At 36.2% G+C, this 16,497-nt stretch overlaps 1 protein-coding gene and 1 long non-coding RNA gene across 3 annotated transcripts; both read left to right on the top strand.

Moving 5' to 3' along the window:
• Positions 1-356: 356 nt before the first annotated feature.
• Positions 357-1,436, top strand: LOC125577237. The gene is made up of 2 exons (XR_007315587.1): positions 357-647; positions 996-1,436. It is a non-coding gene; the product is annotated as an uncharacterized LOC125577237 (long non-coding RNA).
• Positions 1,437-3,140: 1,704 nt separating this feature from the next.
• Positions 3,141-16,461, top strand: LOC106443388 (proteasome adapter and scaffold protein ECM29-like). Of its 2 annotated transcripts, XM_013884955.3 has the most exons (35): positions 3,141-3,402; positions 3,496-3,663; positions 3,761-3,850; positions 4,449-4,585; positions 4,665-4,755; positions 4,858-4,940; positions 5,088-5,194; positions 5,517-5,669; positions 6,084-6,148; positions 6,417-6,501; positions 6,579-6,657; positions 6,733-6,841; positions 6,989-7,048; positions 7,165-7,283; positions 7,776-8,154; positions 8,256-8,443; positions 8,544-8,616; positions 9,356-9,506; positions 9,577-9,749; positions 9,845-10,189; positions 10,483-10,650; positions 10,731-11,024; positions 11,494-11,670; positions 11,923-12,186; positions 12,583-12,681; positions 12,763-12,947; positions 13,244-13,579; positions 13,931-14,084; positions 14,168-14,278; positions 14,491-14,658; positions 14,777-14,903; positions 15,184-15,342; positions 15,422-15,534; positions 15,605-15,664; positions 16,100-16,461. In XM_013884955.3, exons 1-35 carry the CDS (start codon positions 3,220-3,222, stop codon positions 16,280-16,282), a joined length of 5,436 nt encoding a protein of 1,811 aa, XP_013740409.1. In that variant the 5' UTR covers positions 3,141-3,219; the 3' UTR covers positions 16,283-16,461. The 2 variants fall into 2 exon arrangements, with proteins under 2 accessions (XP_013740409.1, XP_048594381.1); XM_048738424.1 differs by lacking the exons at positions 3,141-3,402; positions 3,496-3,663; positions 3,761-3,850 and having other exon boundaries at positions 5,093-5,194.
• The last annotated feature ends 36 nt before the right edge of the window (positions 16,462-16,497 follow it).

Here is a 16,497-nt window from a genome sequence, read left to right as displayed (position 1 = left end):
TGATTTGAGCCAGTACATTATTCTCTGGTTTTAAAATCGATTTGAGCCCACATCAAGAAGTCTAATATTGTAAGATTATCGACTGAGGATTAAATGACGTGTCAAGAAAGAAACTTCTGATTGACTGATTTTTAATCTGATGTAGATACCTTCTCCTTTGAATAATAGCAACTTCTAGTATTGTAAAATTAATTAGAAAATTATCGAGAACCGAATCAAACATAGTCCGAATTATCCAAGGATTTTTACCATAAACTATCCAATATTTTTTTTATAAATTAGCGAACTGAATACGAACCAAACTTTTTGTGTAGTTTTATTACTCAAGCCAAACCTCTCTTTCTTTCCCTGTTCACAGACTCATATCTTTCACAGGCAGGGCCGGTCCAAAAGGGAGGGCGAGCAGTGCAATGGTCCAGGGCTCATCCCAAAATCATACAAATTTAACTATAGAAAAGGGCCCAATTTTTTTGTTTGTTTTCTATCACAGGGAGTAAGAGATCAGCCTTATGTTTTGATGTAAAATACCTATCTTCGATCGAAAGATCGATTTGTTTTGTTCGCTTAGGCGATTTTATCTTCCGAGTTAGCGGATTAATCTTCGCTTTGGCGATTTTTTGATGTGTTTTTCTTCAACCGAAACAGAGGTTTTCTTCATGATTCTCTTTTATCTCTGTTTTTTTGGTTGAGTTTTCGTAAAAGCTTCATCTCTCCTTCTTAAACGTATATCCCGAGTGTTTTCTTAGAAATTTGTCTGTTCGTTAGTCATCCTTGATCTTCATTTTCTTGAGATATCAATCTTTGCATTTAATAATCTTTGTAAAGTTTTCGCAAGAAGTGAAGATTAGAGCTTTGCTTGTTTGCTTAACGATTTATTCCAGTTTAAGAAAAGTCAGAGCTTGTTCTATAGACAAGTGTTTTGACAAAGGCTGGTGTTGAATCGATTAAAGCAACTTGGTGATTTAACATCTGACGAAGAGTATGAATTTTTCAAGGGAAACATAGGTGATCTGGGAGATTGAAGCGTACAAATGGAATCAATGTTGGGCTGCTCTGTAAATTCAAGTTTTAGGTTCATCGGATGTTCTTGCTTACGGCGGCTCCAGTGAAAAAGCAGCACCGCCCTTTGCGTATCACGTAATCCCATCTATGCTCAGTAGAAGACACGTGGAGACAGATGTAATGTCAAGAGACATCCTTATCTTTAATGTTGGGCTTGTTTTGGGTCAATATTGTAATGAGGTTAAATTTGAGTTCCATTTGTATTAACTTAGCCCTCGGGCTTTATAATAATAACTAGATTTTGACCCGCTCTTCAAAGGGCGGGTATACTTTTTGTTTTAATTTTTTTTTAGAAATTTAATTTTTATATTTGTGTATTTTTTTGTAATTATATTTATGTATAAATCTTAATCAAAATCTATTTTATAAAATAATAGCAATTTAAAAATTGATCCAACATACATTTGGTTCTTTGTTATTATATGTCTATGTACATGTTTATTTGTGATCATATTGTATGTCCTAGATTTTGATCCGCATGATGGTAGATTTATCCAAAATGATGGTAGATTTATCCACCATATATCTCAAATATAAAAATTAAATTTCTAAAAAAATTAAAACAAAAAATATACCCGTCCTTATCAGAATTTAATAATTACTTAGTTTCCTAAAAAGTGATTAATTTTTTTTTAAAAAAATAAAGTATAGTTACAATTTTGTTTAGTAATCAAGTAGTAATTAAATAGATAAATTATATGTTTTTCTTTAATTTTTTATGATTTTATTTTATGTAATGATTTAGATAACATTTGAATAGCAAATAGAATGATAAGAGCAAATAATCATACAGATTTGCATAACACCAAAAGCAGCACCGCCCTTTGCGTATCACGTAATCCCATCTATGCTCAGTAGAAGACACGTGGAGACAGATGTAATGTCAAGAGACATCCTTATCTTTAATGTTGGGCTTGTTTTGGGTCAATATTGTAATGAGGTTAAATTTGAGTTCCATTTGTATTAACTTAGCCCTCGGGCTTTATAATAATAACTAGATTTTGACCCGCTCTTCAAAGGGCGGGTATACTTTTTGTTTTAATTTTTTTTTAGAAATTTAATTTTTATATTTGTGTATTTTTTTGTAATTATATTTATGTATAAATCTTAATCAAAATCTATTTTATAAAATAATAGCAATTTAAAAATTGATCCAACATACATTTGGTTCTTTGTTATTATATGTCTATGTACATGTTTATTTGTGATCATATTGTATGTCCTAGATTTTGATCCGCATGATGGTAGATTTATCCAAAATGATGGTAGATTTATCCACCATATATCTCAAATATAAAAATTAAATTTCTAAAAAAATTAAAACAAAAAATATACCCGTCCTTATCAGAATTTAATAATTACTTAGTTTCCTAAAAAGTGATTAATTTTTTTTTTAAAAAAATAAAGTATAGTTACAATTTTGTTTAGTAATCAAGTAGTAATTAAATAGATAAATTATATGTTTTTCTTTAATTTTTTATGATTTTATTTTATGTAATGATTTAGATAACATTTGAATAGCAAATAGAATGATAAGAGCAAATAATCATACAGATTTGCATAACACCAAAAGGAATGAGCGATTTTTATGAAGCATAACCGTTGCTTTGTTAAAAAAAATAATTCATAACCATTGCCATATATAAAAAGGTTTAGCGAAGTGGATCCGTTAATTGAGGAGTTAAAGTAGAAATATTATTAAGACATATATAGATTGTAAAATGATGGACATAACATTTTATCAATCGGCCACACTGCTGTTTTAATAGAATAGATATCAGGTTGACAAAAAAAAATTATTACTCAAGCCAAACCAAATTGAAAGACTACTACCTAAATCGAACAATATTTTTGGTCCTTGAATAGATTCAAAATATCCGTAAAATATAACCGATCTGAGCCGACGCCCATTTAAGAACCTCAGTCTAAAGATCCGACTGGTAGTTTTGCTTCGGATAAGATATTGGGCCTTTCTATACCTTGGCCCATTAAAATTACAAGCCTTCTTGTACGACACCGTTTTGCCTCACTCTTCTTCTCTTGTCCTACAAGACAGGGAGGAAGACTGAGGAAAAAGCATAAGAAGAGAAGAAGAACCCAGGAAGAAGCGAAGAAATTGAAATCGAATCAAAGATACAGAATCTCGGGAGAATAGATATGGAAGGTTCATCGTCTTCGTCACTGGCCTCCAAATCGGACGGCGAGCTGGAGGAAATGCTCGATCGGATGCTGACTAGGCTCGCCCTCTGCGACGACTCCAAGCTCGAAGCTCTAGTCTCGAAGCTCCTCCCTCTCACCATCTCATCTCTCTCCTCCCAGTCTCCCGCCGTTCGCAACAAGGTAAATTCAATCCCCCGACTCAATTCAGTATCTCATGAATTTCGAAATCGAATTTATGTTTTGAGATTAATCGTGAAACCCTAATTTTGACAGGTTCTTGAGATACTGAGTCACGTTAACAAGAGAGTGAAGCACCATCATGAGATTGGTTTGCCGTTGCTGGAGTTGTGGAAGCTGTACACAGACCCTGCTGCGTCTCCTATGGTTAGGAACTTTGCTATTGTGTATGTTGAGATGGCTTTTGAACGAGCTCCTGCTAAGGTTCGATCATCACTTTGTTGGAATTTAGATTTGCTTGTGGAGAGTGGGTATGTTTGCTAACCAAATGAGAGTAATGGTTCTTGTTTCATTTTTATAGGAAAGGGAGGATATTGCACCAAAGACACTGGAGAATGTTTCAAAGTTTCCTCAGCAGCACCAAGAGATTATTTTGAGAATTGCCATTAAGGTGGCCTCTCAATCCTCCTTTCTTAACTGTAAATTTGAATATCTGTTTGCTTTTCGTTGTTCAAATTGTTATGCATTACTTAGATGACAAAGACATTTTACTTTATTTTGTCTTGTTGATTACAGAGACAGTTCCTTTTGCATTTTGTTTGTCTATTTGATGGGTTTCTATCTGTTTGTATTTAGTTGTTGAAATTGTTATGCATTACTTAGATGACAGAGACATTTTGTTTGCTTTATTTTGTCTTGTTGATTATAGTGGTAGTTCCTTTTGCATTTTTTTGTGTGTGAATTTGTTGCTGGTTAGTGCTGCATATAGTGGAACGATATCAAGTGATTCCTAGAGTGTTATAAAATTTGATGGTTTTCTATCATTTATGGTGGTTAGTGCTGCATATAGTGGTGGTACATAAGGTTTTATGTGGGGAACGACATCAGGTGATTCCTATAGTGTTATAAAATTTGAAATGTAGGAGAAGACTATTTGGCAAATTAATTGGTGGTGTCTCATCTGGATAGATGATAGTTTTAAAAAGTCTTTTTTTCACTAAACAAAATTATTTGTCTTCAGTATCCTCAAGTTCTAGGTTTCATTTCAGGTTATTGGAGAGTGTCATGCAAGCCGGATCAGTGATGATGTCTCTGTAAAGTATAGTACTCTGATTGCATCTCAGGATAAAGAAATATTTCTGGATTTTTGCCTTCATATGCTTTTGTATCAACCACCTCCTCAAGGGTACGAAATCCATTTGAAGTGTTTTTTTTATATCAGTTATATCTGCATCTAATATGAGTTGCTCGACCTTCTAATTCAGAGGAGGATGTCCTCCTGGGCTTTCAGTTTTTCAAGTTAATCGTATAACGGGAAAGCAAGAATTGAAAGGGGACATGCTTACCAAAAGAAAGGTCTGTTAAGTAACCTGAAACGTATCTCTTTCTGTTGCTGCCAAGCTATACATTGGTCACTAAGGATTTTCTGATAAATAAATCTATCATTCTCTTACGCAGTTGGGGATCTTGAATGTCATTGGAACCATGGATTTGCCTGGTGAATCCGTATATCCGTTGTACATTGCTGCATCAGTGGATAGGTATGCTTTCCGTTTTTACAGGCATTATATGCTTTGTTTCTGTTATATGACATGAAATACTATTTTATCACTGTCTTTTTTGCACTGCATTTATACTCTTCGTGCCTCTGAGAGTTTGTGTGAATTTGTTGGTAAAAATCATTCAAGTCAAGAACCCGTAGCTAAAAGAGGGGAAGAGCTTCTTAAAAAGAAAGCTTCTGTAACGAATTTGGATGATCCCAAGTTGATAAAGAGACTCTTCTTACTATTCAATGGTACGTGGTCCTTTTCTCCAACAATTTAATTAGTTTTTTTTTGCACACTGAAATCACACTCGAAGAAAGCATAAAAATGAGATTTATTTAATCCGGTCCTAGCATCTAGGATCAGGTCTATGTCTACCCTAAGGTTCGTGGATGACATGCCTAGGGCTCATCCTCGACTATACAGACTCTATTGCAAATTTATCGTGTCTGATGTAATACAAATTCGTATAAATTTTGGGAGATCTGGAGTGTTGAGGGTTTTCTTCCCGTGTTTGGGTATTTTTTCGGTGACCATGCTAAGTTCACATTCATCAATTTGATATGTATGCAGGCACTACTGCCACTGAACATGCTACTCCAGAGCATAGTGTAGCTCCAGGAAACATAGCCTTGAAAATGAAGCTCATGTCTGGTTTCTGTCGTTCTATCGCAGCCGCAAATAGTTTTCCTGCCACATTGCAGTGCATATTTGGTTGTATGTATGGTATGTTGTTTAATATATGTCATACTTACAAAATTGGACTGTCTAGTGGTAAAAGATTTCTGTGACCATGGTCTGTATATACATCTGTTTAGTTAGATAGGGAATATATTGTTTGTTCATAAATAGTCTATATAGTCAGTCGAATTAAAACAAAACAGGTTGAACTACAGCCGCTACAAGCTTCTTAGAAAAAAAATCAATGATCTGCATTTTGACTATTGTAAGAATAATTTAGTTGGTTCCTGACGCTAGTTTATCGTTGAAGAGGATTCAATTATTACTGATCAGGAATTATTTAGTCTCTTGGTGCAGTTAAAAGAGTTACATGTTCTCTATGAATTGGGTTTTTCATTTTTTGTTTTTTCATGTTGATTACTGAGTACTTTTGCTATCTGCCTTGCTTTCATGGGACAGGAAGTGGAACGACCTTAAGGCTAAAGCAAATGGGAATGGAGTTCACCGTGTGGGTTTTTAAGCATGTAAAGTCATTCTTTTAAATGCTTCAGCTTGCTATTATGTTTGTTTTGTGCAATAGTAGGGAGTATGAAATACATATTCACACTTTTTGTGAAGAAATAACTCAATATCTTCTTCTTAACTCAATGTTAGATGTTATTATAGAAAATGCCATGAAGGACCATACTAATATCTGACGATGTCCCCTTCTCTTTTTCACTTTGGGTTTTCGAGTCTTTCTTTCTGAATTTGCTAATACTTGTGTCATTGGACTTTTTTATTGAAATGCAGGGAAAAATAGATCAACTGAAACTTATGGGCCCTGTTATACTGAATGCTATTCTGAAAATGCTTGACGGAACAGGCTCAGAAGCAGGTCAGCTTTTTAGGAAAAAGTCCTTAGTTTCCTTGTTCAAAAGTGGATTTAAATAAATATGTTATGCTTTCCTTCAGATGCTCTATCAAGGGAGACCAAAACATTTTCTTTTCAAGCTATTGGTTTGATTGCACAACGTTTGCCTCAGCTTTTTAGGTAAGGAATTCATTCTATTGCCCTACATTGCTGTCATTTAACTGACATTTTATTTGTTGTGAACTTAACTTACAGGGAAAAGACTGAAATGGCAGTTCGTCTTTTTAACGCATTGAAGTTAGAAACCCAATCTCTTCGTTCAACTATCCAGGAGGCAATCATATCTCTTGCTGCTGCATACAAGGTTTGCTAGTTTAAAGTTATGTCCACGATTAATCTTCTCATTTTCCGTTTTGATCTTCTGGCATCAAAAGCTTATGCTATGTTATCCTTTTCTGTTTTGTATTCTTTTGGAAACTAACCATGTCAGTTTTGGTAATCATCTCTTTAGGACTCCCCAGAGAAAATTCTCAAGGATTTGGAGGTGCTTCTGTTAGAAAATTCTTTGGCGGTATGGATACTTTTCAGATATAATTTATTTAGCTAATTGCGCCACTGAGTTCGATTTTGTTACCAAGTTTTCTCGATTATATAAAATCTGTTATCTTTGTGGCTTATATTGGACAGGAACAAAATGAAGCAAGGTTTTGTGCGTTGCGATGGGCAACTTCTTTGTATGATTCACAACATTGTCCAAGTCTGTATATTTGCATGCTCAGTGCAGCAGATATGAAGCTAGATATAAGGTACTGGATTTTATCTTATGTCATTGCGTACTGTTGTGATTGTTGCATGTTGAATTGCGAAAAATGAGTTTATGAATGTTTACGGAGAAAGCTCTCCAGGTCTGTTTTTCTTAACCTCCTAATAGGTTCTTCTTACTGGTACACACATATTTTATAACAATTCAAATCTGAAATAAAATTCGGCTTATTAGGAAGGTCTCCTAATTGAGCGTTAAAGTGTTTGAAATTTGATGTAAAAAAAAAGTGCTTGAACGTTTTATAGTGGAGGGTATACAATCTTTTTAGTCTGCTCTTTTCATTCCAGTGTTGTAGTAAATTTGTGAGTTCTGTATACCTTAAGATTAGGCATTTGACGGACTGACAGAATGACTTTCATGCTGAAACAAATCCTCTTCCGTGGATCCACCATGACATAATCGACAATGCTTCATTTGTTTCTGGTTCTTGATAATTATTGAATTGATGTGTATTATTCCATTTTTCTACGTTCAGGGAACTAGCACTTGAAGGACTCTTTCTGAAAGAAGAAGGTCGCAGTATAGTCTCTAATCATGACCACAAATACCCAAAGTTCGTTGAGATGCTGGAGTACATTCTCAAGCAACAGCCCAAACTGTTGGATTCATCAGAAATGAGAAGCCAGAAACTTCTCTTTCCGTCGCAAGTATATGTGGTCATGATTAAGTTTCTAGTGAAGTGTTTTGAGATACAGATGGAGGAGATCAATACCCAGGCAGTTGGGACTGAATTTTTGTCTTCGGCGCAAAGAATGTGTTTGTTATTGGAACATTCCCTGGCATTCGAAGGCTCGGCTGAGTTGCATGCTTGCGCTTCCAAAGCTTTGGTTTCAGTTGGCTCTTACCTTCCGGAGGTCTGCTTTCTGATTATTCTTTCCTTTTCCTCTTTTTTTCCTCTTTTCGCAGATCAAATCTATTCTAAACTAACCGTCCATCTTTTTTTCTTCACATGAAGATGGTTGAAGTTTACTGTTCTCAAAAAGTTGTATGGCTAAGGCGTCTGCTTAGTCATACAGACTTGAGTACTCGTGAATCTGCATCACGATTACTCGGAATGGCATCCTGTGCTCTTTCTGATGCCGAATCATGTTCCTTGCTTTCTGAATTGATAGCTTCGGTTTCTCAACCGCCGCAGAAGTTAAGGTGTTGTTCTTTTTTTTTGGAATCTATGTTGCAACTAAGCTTGTGGCTGCAGGAAGTAGACACTTCATCATATTTTAAAGCTAACCTTTTGATTTCTTAGGTTCGAGGCACACCATGGGGGGTTATGCGCTGTAGGATATGTTTCAGCACACTGCTTATATAGAATACCCGCTGTAAGTGATTTTGATTTTCTTATACCCACCTATATGATTGTTGTGGCATAAGTTTGGTGATATCCCTGGTACTATGAATCTGAATCCTATATGTCTTTCTTTTGTTGCATCCTAATTAGCCTGTGGTGTGACATCCAGATACTGTTACTGCCCATCCTTGACTATTTAGTTGCTTGGACATGCTAAGTCACAAATTTAGCCGTAACATCGAGCTCTCTTGTTTAGGAACCGTTTCCATTTACGAGGTGGTTTGCTTCACGTAGAAATAACCCATTGGCAAAGAAACTTATTGTCTTATTCGCAATTCGGAAAAATAAAATGAGAATACATTGACATGGCTTGGTGGTTCTAATGAATATACTAGTCCCTCTGGCAATTCTTACCATTGAATTACTAAAACAGTTAAGAAGATGCTGTTCCTCTTTCTTCTCATTTGTTCTCTTCATGTCCATTCTTCAAAGTTTTGCTTCAGATAAATAAAATAGCTAATGCAGAAGTCTGATCTGTCACTCTTCAGATCTCTTGGTTTATCTTTCCTTTCTCTTTTAGGAAATGTCTGTCCGATGTAGTAGTTTTTGATACGCTGTACTACAATTATTAGACACCAATCACGGGCTAAATCTTGTGCGTTAGTGCTAAATCACGTTTGCCAGCTTAATAAGTCTCAACATCTGTTTTTGAAATGGCTACATACTTTCAATGTTTTGATAGTATCATGATAAGAATTTCCGCTAAACAGGTTTCTGAAGCGGTTGTTCAAAATGCGGTTAAATGCTTGGTGGATGTTGTTAACTCGGAGACTGCACCACTGGCTTCTGTTGCTATGGAAGCTCTGGGTCATATTGGAATCTGTGGCCCATTACCTCTTCTTGTTAATGATTCTAGTCCAGGTCAGTTTATACCAATAGCCTGTCTGTATCTTGTATGTCCGAGTTTCAGTTGATTGACTTGCTCTATCAGGGACTCAAGTGCTGGAAGTTCTGCAAGAAAAATTGAGCAAGCTACTCTCTGGTGATGATATAAAATCAGTTCAGAAAATTGCCCTTTCTCTTGGACATATCTGTTCAAATGAAATGTCATCTTCGCACTTGAAGATAGCGCTTGATCTTTTATTTAGCCTTTCACGCTCTAAGGTGGGATTGTTAGCCACTACCCTCTGTCCTTTTTATTCGATTAAAGAGAGAACTTACTAAGCCTCTATATTTTGTCATTTGTTTTTGTTGGCCAGGCTGAAGAAATTTTGTTTGCCGCGGGTGAGGCGTTATCTTTCCTCTGGGGTGGTGTACCAGTTACTGCTGATATGATTCTGAAAACGAATTATACATCTCTTTCTACGGACTCAAATTTTCTGATGCGAGAAGTTAAATCTTTGTCAAAGAAATTGTCTGATGCCAAAACTGGTGATGAAGATAGCCGTGTCACGACCAGAGAAACAATTTCTGGAAAGCTCTTTGATACTCTTCTATACAGTAGCAGGAAGGATGAACGATGTGCTGGAACCGTATGGATGCTGTCTTTGATCATGTACTGTGGGCAACATCCATCAATACAACTAATGCTTCCTAAAATTCAGGTTAGCAAGCGGCAACTTAATCTTCTTTTTGTAGTTGCAACCTTATTCTCTTACTGCACTCATGGGCATTTGTTAACTTCCCCTGTACCATCACAACCAAAAAGAAAATCAAGACCTTGTCATTCCAATTTGTTTAGATGCATTACCCATTTGGATACTGGAATTGTTATGCCCATTACTATTTTAACATGAAACGCGGTATCATCTTTTGCTGCCAAGTAACTGCTGTGAACACCATTCTGGGTAGAAGAAGCTTGTACAAACTGCTGTTTAACATAAATATTTTTTTGCAGGAGGCTTTCTCACACTTGTTAGGTGACCAGAATGAACTTACACAGGAGCTGGCATCCCAGGGCATGAGCATTGTCTATGAACTTGGTGATTCATCAATGAAGCAAAGTCTGGTAGATGCTCTGGTTAATACCCTAACTGGCACAAGCAAAAGAAAACGAGCTATAAAGGTATAATCTATTCATCGAGGCCCTTCCTATGGTACTCCAGGTTTTGTATTTGGTCCTCAAAGTATTTTTTTTTTATCCAGCTTGATGAAGAGACTGAAGTGTTTCAAGAGGGCACTATCGGTGAGAGTCCCAGTGGAGGGAAGATTAGCACGTACAAGGAGCTTTGTAATCTTGCAAATGAAATGGGGCAACCAGATTTGATTTACAAATTTATGGACTTAGCCAATCACCAAGCATCTCTTAATTCGAAGAGAGGAGCTGCTTTTGGGTTCTCCAAGATAGCCAAACAAGCAGGAGATGCTCTTCGACCACATTTGCGATTGTTGATTCCGAGGTTGATCCGATACCAGTATGATCCTGACAAAAACGTGCAGGTTAGATTACTACGTTTCCAGAATATGACTTGTTATTAGCGGGCGTTATTCAAATAGGGGCCCTATTGATTCTGAAATGCTCATAATATTATTGTTCAGTCTATGCTGTTAATTTATTTGCATACTGATAATATTTCATCGTACCCATTGTATATTCATCCTTGGTCTAACGACTAGAAATTGGCTTGTTTAAATTGAACGGAGTGGCACCTCATAGCCTTTATAATCACATTTTCGTTGCTATTTTAATTAGTGGCTTGTTCAATTTTACAAAAGAAATATTTGAGCTGTTGCTATTTTACAAGCCGCAAGAATCACTTAGGTCCTGTAGACATTCTTTTGATTTGTTGAATCAAGTCTTTCTTTTTTCTATACGAAGAGCAATGAAAGTTGGTTTACTAAAAGGTGGCCAAAAGGGTGTTTTTATTTCTTTTTTTTATAACTGCTAACTTTCATGTAATCTTGGCAGGATGCTATGGCACACATCTGGAAAGCACTTATACAAGACCCTAAGAAAGCTGTTGATGAACATTTGAATCACATCTTTGATGATCTGCTAGTACAATGTGGTTCACGGCTTTGGCGCTCCCGTGAGGCATCTTGTCTTGCCCTTGCTGATATTATTCAAGGTCGGAAATTTGACCAGGTAAGATCTTCTTTCTGTAATAGATAATTAAAATTAAGCTTATCGTTGCTTCGCGTCTGCATACTGCATTGGTATATGAAGTTAGTCTCCATATATTTAGCACGGTTCTGGTTTTATAGACAATAATATATGCATTGGAGTATATGATACATATACACCCAGCTTCATGGTTGTTTCTTGTTTTGTACATTAACATTACTGTTCCATTAAATTATCTTAGTGGTTTTTGTTTTCACACTTATGTTATTAAAGGTTGGGGAGCATTTGAAAAGACTTTGGATAGCTGCTTTCCGTGCTATGGATGACATCAAAGAGACTGTGAGAAATGCTGGTGATAAGTTATGTCGTAGCGTGACATCCTTAACAATAAGGATTTGTGATATCACGCTCACCGAAATATCAGATGCAAGACAGGCAATGGGTATTGTTCTCCCGTTTTTGCTTTCAGAAGGGATAATGAGTAAAGTCAGCAGTGTTCGGAAGGCTTCAATTGCAGTTGTTATGAAGCTTGCAAAGGTTAGCCCTAACTTTGATAGATTGATGATCTAGGAGAGTTGTGCTCATATCATTTGTTTCTGTTGCATTTCGGTATGTTTCCGTATCATGTCTGTATCTCAAAGATATTATTGTGACATTAATAGTAGCATATTTATTTCAATACAGATGAGTTATCAGTAGTCCCAGATAGCAGAAATTAATAGTAGATAATAGGTATGTTTAATTTTAGTGCTTTTGGTTGGGAGGACATATATAAGATGGATGTTAGTAAAACAAACGAGCATCTTAGACTTTTTACGTATGTGTGTTCTTTCAGTTTGACTCCTAACATGAAAAATTAATCAAATTTGACTTGTATATCGTTGCATGTTCTGTACTTCAGAAATGATTTATGCTGTTTGTTTTCGTTTGCAGGGTGCAGGAGTTGCCCTCCGTCCACATCTATCAGACTTAGTTTGCTGTATGTTGGAAAGTTTGTCTAGTCTTGAAGACCAAGGACTTAACTATGTTGAGGTATCATTTAATGTCGGCAGCTCCAGTTTGAATTTTTGCTTGCCCTGACATCGTATTAAGTTTAAACTTTTCGTGTTTCAGTTGCATGCTGCTAATATTGGCATAGAAACCGAGAAACTTGAAAATCTACGAATTTCAATCTCGAAAGGCTCTCCAATGTGGGAAACTCTTGATCTCTGTATTAATATAGTGGATACTGAGTCACTTGAGCAGTTGATCCCTCGTCTCACTCAACTTGTTCGAAGTGGTGTTGGCCTCAATACGAGGTCAGTTATTCAAAACATTCTAGCAGTAAAGAATTCATTCTTCTACAACCTTTACTTGGGACTTGTAAAGAGTTCCCGAGAGAGTACTGAATTCACATAAGGTAGACTTAAGTAACTTTAGCCATTCACTTAGTTTGTATAAGTGACGTAATTCCATACCTTCTTACCCATCCTAAATTCCTAATGGACTCGGTTAACTGCTTCAGTGTAGTGTATGATTTTTGTCTCTACTATTAGATTTCATATATTTAATTGTAGATGTTGATATTTCGTGGAATTTTTATTTTCTTCAACAGGGTTGGTGTTGCCAGCTTTATCTCATTACTAGTGCAGAAAGTAGGTACCGAGATAAAGCCGTTCACTGGAATGCTGCTAAGACTTTTGTTTCCTGTCGCCAAGGAGGAGAAAAGTTCTGCTGCAAAACGTGCCTTTTCGAGTGCTTGTGGCGTTGTATTGAAGTATTCTAGTCCCTCTCAAGCTCAAAGCTTAATCGAAGAAACTGCAGCTCTTCACTCTGGTGATAGAAGCTCCCAGATCGCATGTGCGAGTCTTTTTAAAAGCTTCTCATCTACAGCTTCTGATATTATGAGCGGTCATCAGTCGGCTATTGTTCCAGTCATATTTCTTTCCAGGTAAACGGCAGGAACTGCATATTCTATATTTATTTTTAGGTAAACCATATGAACTGCATATCACTGAGTCTGATGCATGTGGGATATTGCACAACGATCTTCTAACCTGATTATAACTGATATTAGTTTTAAACTACGGTAAAAAAACTACAGCTGTAAATCGGAATTCATGTGTTTAATACCATCGTCTAGTAAGATCCACACATTATTTTGAAATTTGGGCAGATAGTATCTTTTCTCTCTTACAAAGATTTGACAGATTTGTCTAGACGCAGATTCTTCATTATAGAATAAACTTATTTTCGCTATTTTCGCAAAATTAGAGAAGCTTATAGTTATTATAAATTTCAGATTTGAGGATGACAAACAGATTTCAAGCCTCTTTGAGGAGGTGTGGGAAGACATCACAAGTGGTGAAAGGGTCACGTTGCAGTTGTTTCTGCAAGAAATTGTGAATCATATTTGTGAGAGCATTACATCATCCTCGTGGGCAAGCAAAAAGAAGGCAATTCTCTCTCTTTTTTTACTAATTGATATTTTACCGCTGGCGCTGTGTTGTACTCATAGAAGATTTAAACTTGCTTTCAGGCTGGTAAGGCAATTTCCAAGCTAACTGAAGTCTTGGGTGAATCACTATCGCCGCAACATAACAAATTGCTGCAGTGTCTTATCAATGAAATGCCTGGACGCTTATGGGAGGTAGGACCAGTTCTTTCATTCTAATATTTACCTTCCTTTTTCTTTTCCGTGGTGGTTCATAAAAAAGTGGAATATGAAATTTATAACAGAAGGATTAAATTTGAGACGATAAATATTTTGTTTCTCCAGTAAAAAGTTAGAGCTCTGCTCTACTTGTCCTATAGAGGCACATTTTCTGCACTAGTTTTTAAAAGTAATACTTGTATTCACAGGGAAAGGATGCTCTTTTAGATGCCCTTGGTGCTCTTTCAGTCTCTTGCCACGAGGCAATAACCAAGGAGGATCCAAAAACTCCCACTGTCATATTGGATCTGATATGTTCTGCATGTAGAAAGAAAGTCAAGAAATATCGCGAGTCAGCCTTTTCTTGCCTGGAGAAGGTAAGTAAAGTTGCGGCTTGTTATGCAAAAATGAAGAGATGTGATAATGCAGTTCTTGCACAACGTTATTTGGTTAGTGTGTCCTTTGAATAATTTGATTTTTTTTAAATGTTATCAGGTCATAATAGCTTTTGGCGATCCAGAGTTCTTCAGTGCCGTTTTCCCAATGTTATATGAGATGTGTAATACTGCCTCCGTCAAAACGAATTCTCAAGTCCAGTCTGCAAGTGATGCTGTCAAAACAGGTTTTTACATAACCAGTGGACAATCCCATTGTTCCTATACTTTGATTGATAGCACTTTTACATCATTTTCCTGGCACATTGGATATTATGTTTAGTAAAAATTGTTGAAACTTTTAACTGGGTGAGTACTTAAGATTAGGAAATTTGTGAAATAGTTAGTTTAACGTCAGTGTTGCCTCCTGAAGATTAGAGTTTAACCATAATGATACATCCCTTAGCTCAATGTAAAGCTCATACTTGTCTTTGTAACCTGAACAGTTCGTCCACCCTTTGTTTTCAGAATCAGAAAAAGGAGAAGACGGACAAGTCCCACTTGAGAAAATTATGGAGTGCGTCAAGTCATGCATCCAAGTAGCAACCATAGATGACATTATCAGCCGGAAAGCTGATTTGATTCATGTCCTTCTAATTTCCTTATCACCTGGTTTTCTATGGAATGGTACTGGTTTCTTCTCTCACTTTATTTTCCATAAAACGGTTTATTACGGGGTTTACCAAATCTAAATTTCCTTTGGCAGTAAAAATGTCTGGGATTTCATGTCTGGGAAAGCTTTGTTCAAGGTTTCAGAGTCTATGGAATGACTCTATGGATGGCCCTTTACCTAGTGATGCCACAAAATTCGCTCATGAGGTAACCAATCACATCTACCACACGTGTATACTTTAGCCTTCTTTCTAAGTATTCTGCTTGCTTTTTTCAGTTATTTCACTCGCTGGTTCCTAAACTACTGGAATGCATAAACACAGTGAAGATAGCACAGGTATGTTCTTGTCTGCGTTGTGTTGGATTTTCTCTAATAAATTGCACCAAATGAGACCTATGGACGAATATGCAAGCATACGTTTCATGCTTGTTTGAGTAATAGCAATGAGATTCCCCAAAGATTTGGTGTTTTTTTCTTTCACGGCAAGAACTCGTATCATTAGGGCATAGATAAAGTTAATACTTGGAAGTTGATGTTCTTATTAGGTTATAGGAGTGTGTTCAACTAAGGCCGGTTTATTCCTCTCGATAAGCAGAACATTTAAGAACAAGAACCGATAGAATACATTGTTAGCAATGGTTTGGTTTGCATATGTAAATGATATTTGATTGATCTTCATATATTATCATTTGCATGCACTTGAGAAAACCAAAATAAATGTAGTGTAATAATATCTCGTCTTTTGAACTAAATCTTAATTGAAATTATCAGGTTCATGTGGCTACTTCGCAATGCATGCTTGAGCTCATCGAAGTGTATAGCAAGGTGTCGACATTGCATCCTGTGGAAGTAGATTTCAAGGGTGAGATTAACTCTTTGATTGAACTAGAAAAGAGTGAAGAAGCTAAGTCGTTGTTGAGAAAATCCAGAGATGCGCTTGCAATTCTCTCCTAAGTAAAACTCAGAGAAGAGTTTAGTTTCCATGCCTTGACATTATGTGATACAAGTTCCATTTTTTTTTCTTTTAAGTTAAACTTGTCGTCTAAAGCCGACGTGTAATAAAATATGTTGTATTACAAGATATGTAGACAAGTTAGTTTTCCAAAATTCAAATATTTTTTTCTTTTGGCTTTTATGGAATCAGTCATTCAGACAAGAAGATAACTAAA

The sequence above is a fragment of the Brassica napus genome, chromosome A8 (assembly GCF_020379485.1).
Source record: "Brassica napus cultivar Da-Ae chromosome A8, Da-Ae, whole genome shotgun sequence".
Classification (NCBI taxonomy): domain Eukaryota; kingdom Viridiplantae; phylum Streptophyta; class Magnoliopsida; order Brassicales; family Brassicaceae; genus Brassica; species Brassica napus.
This window is presented reverse-complemented; position numbering and strand designations above follow the sequence as displayed.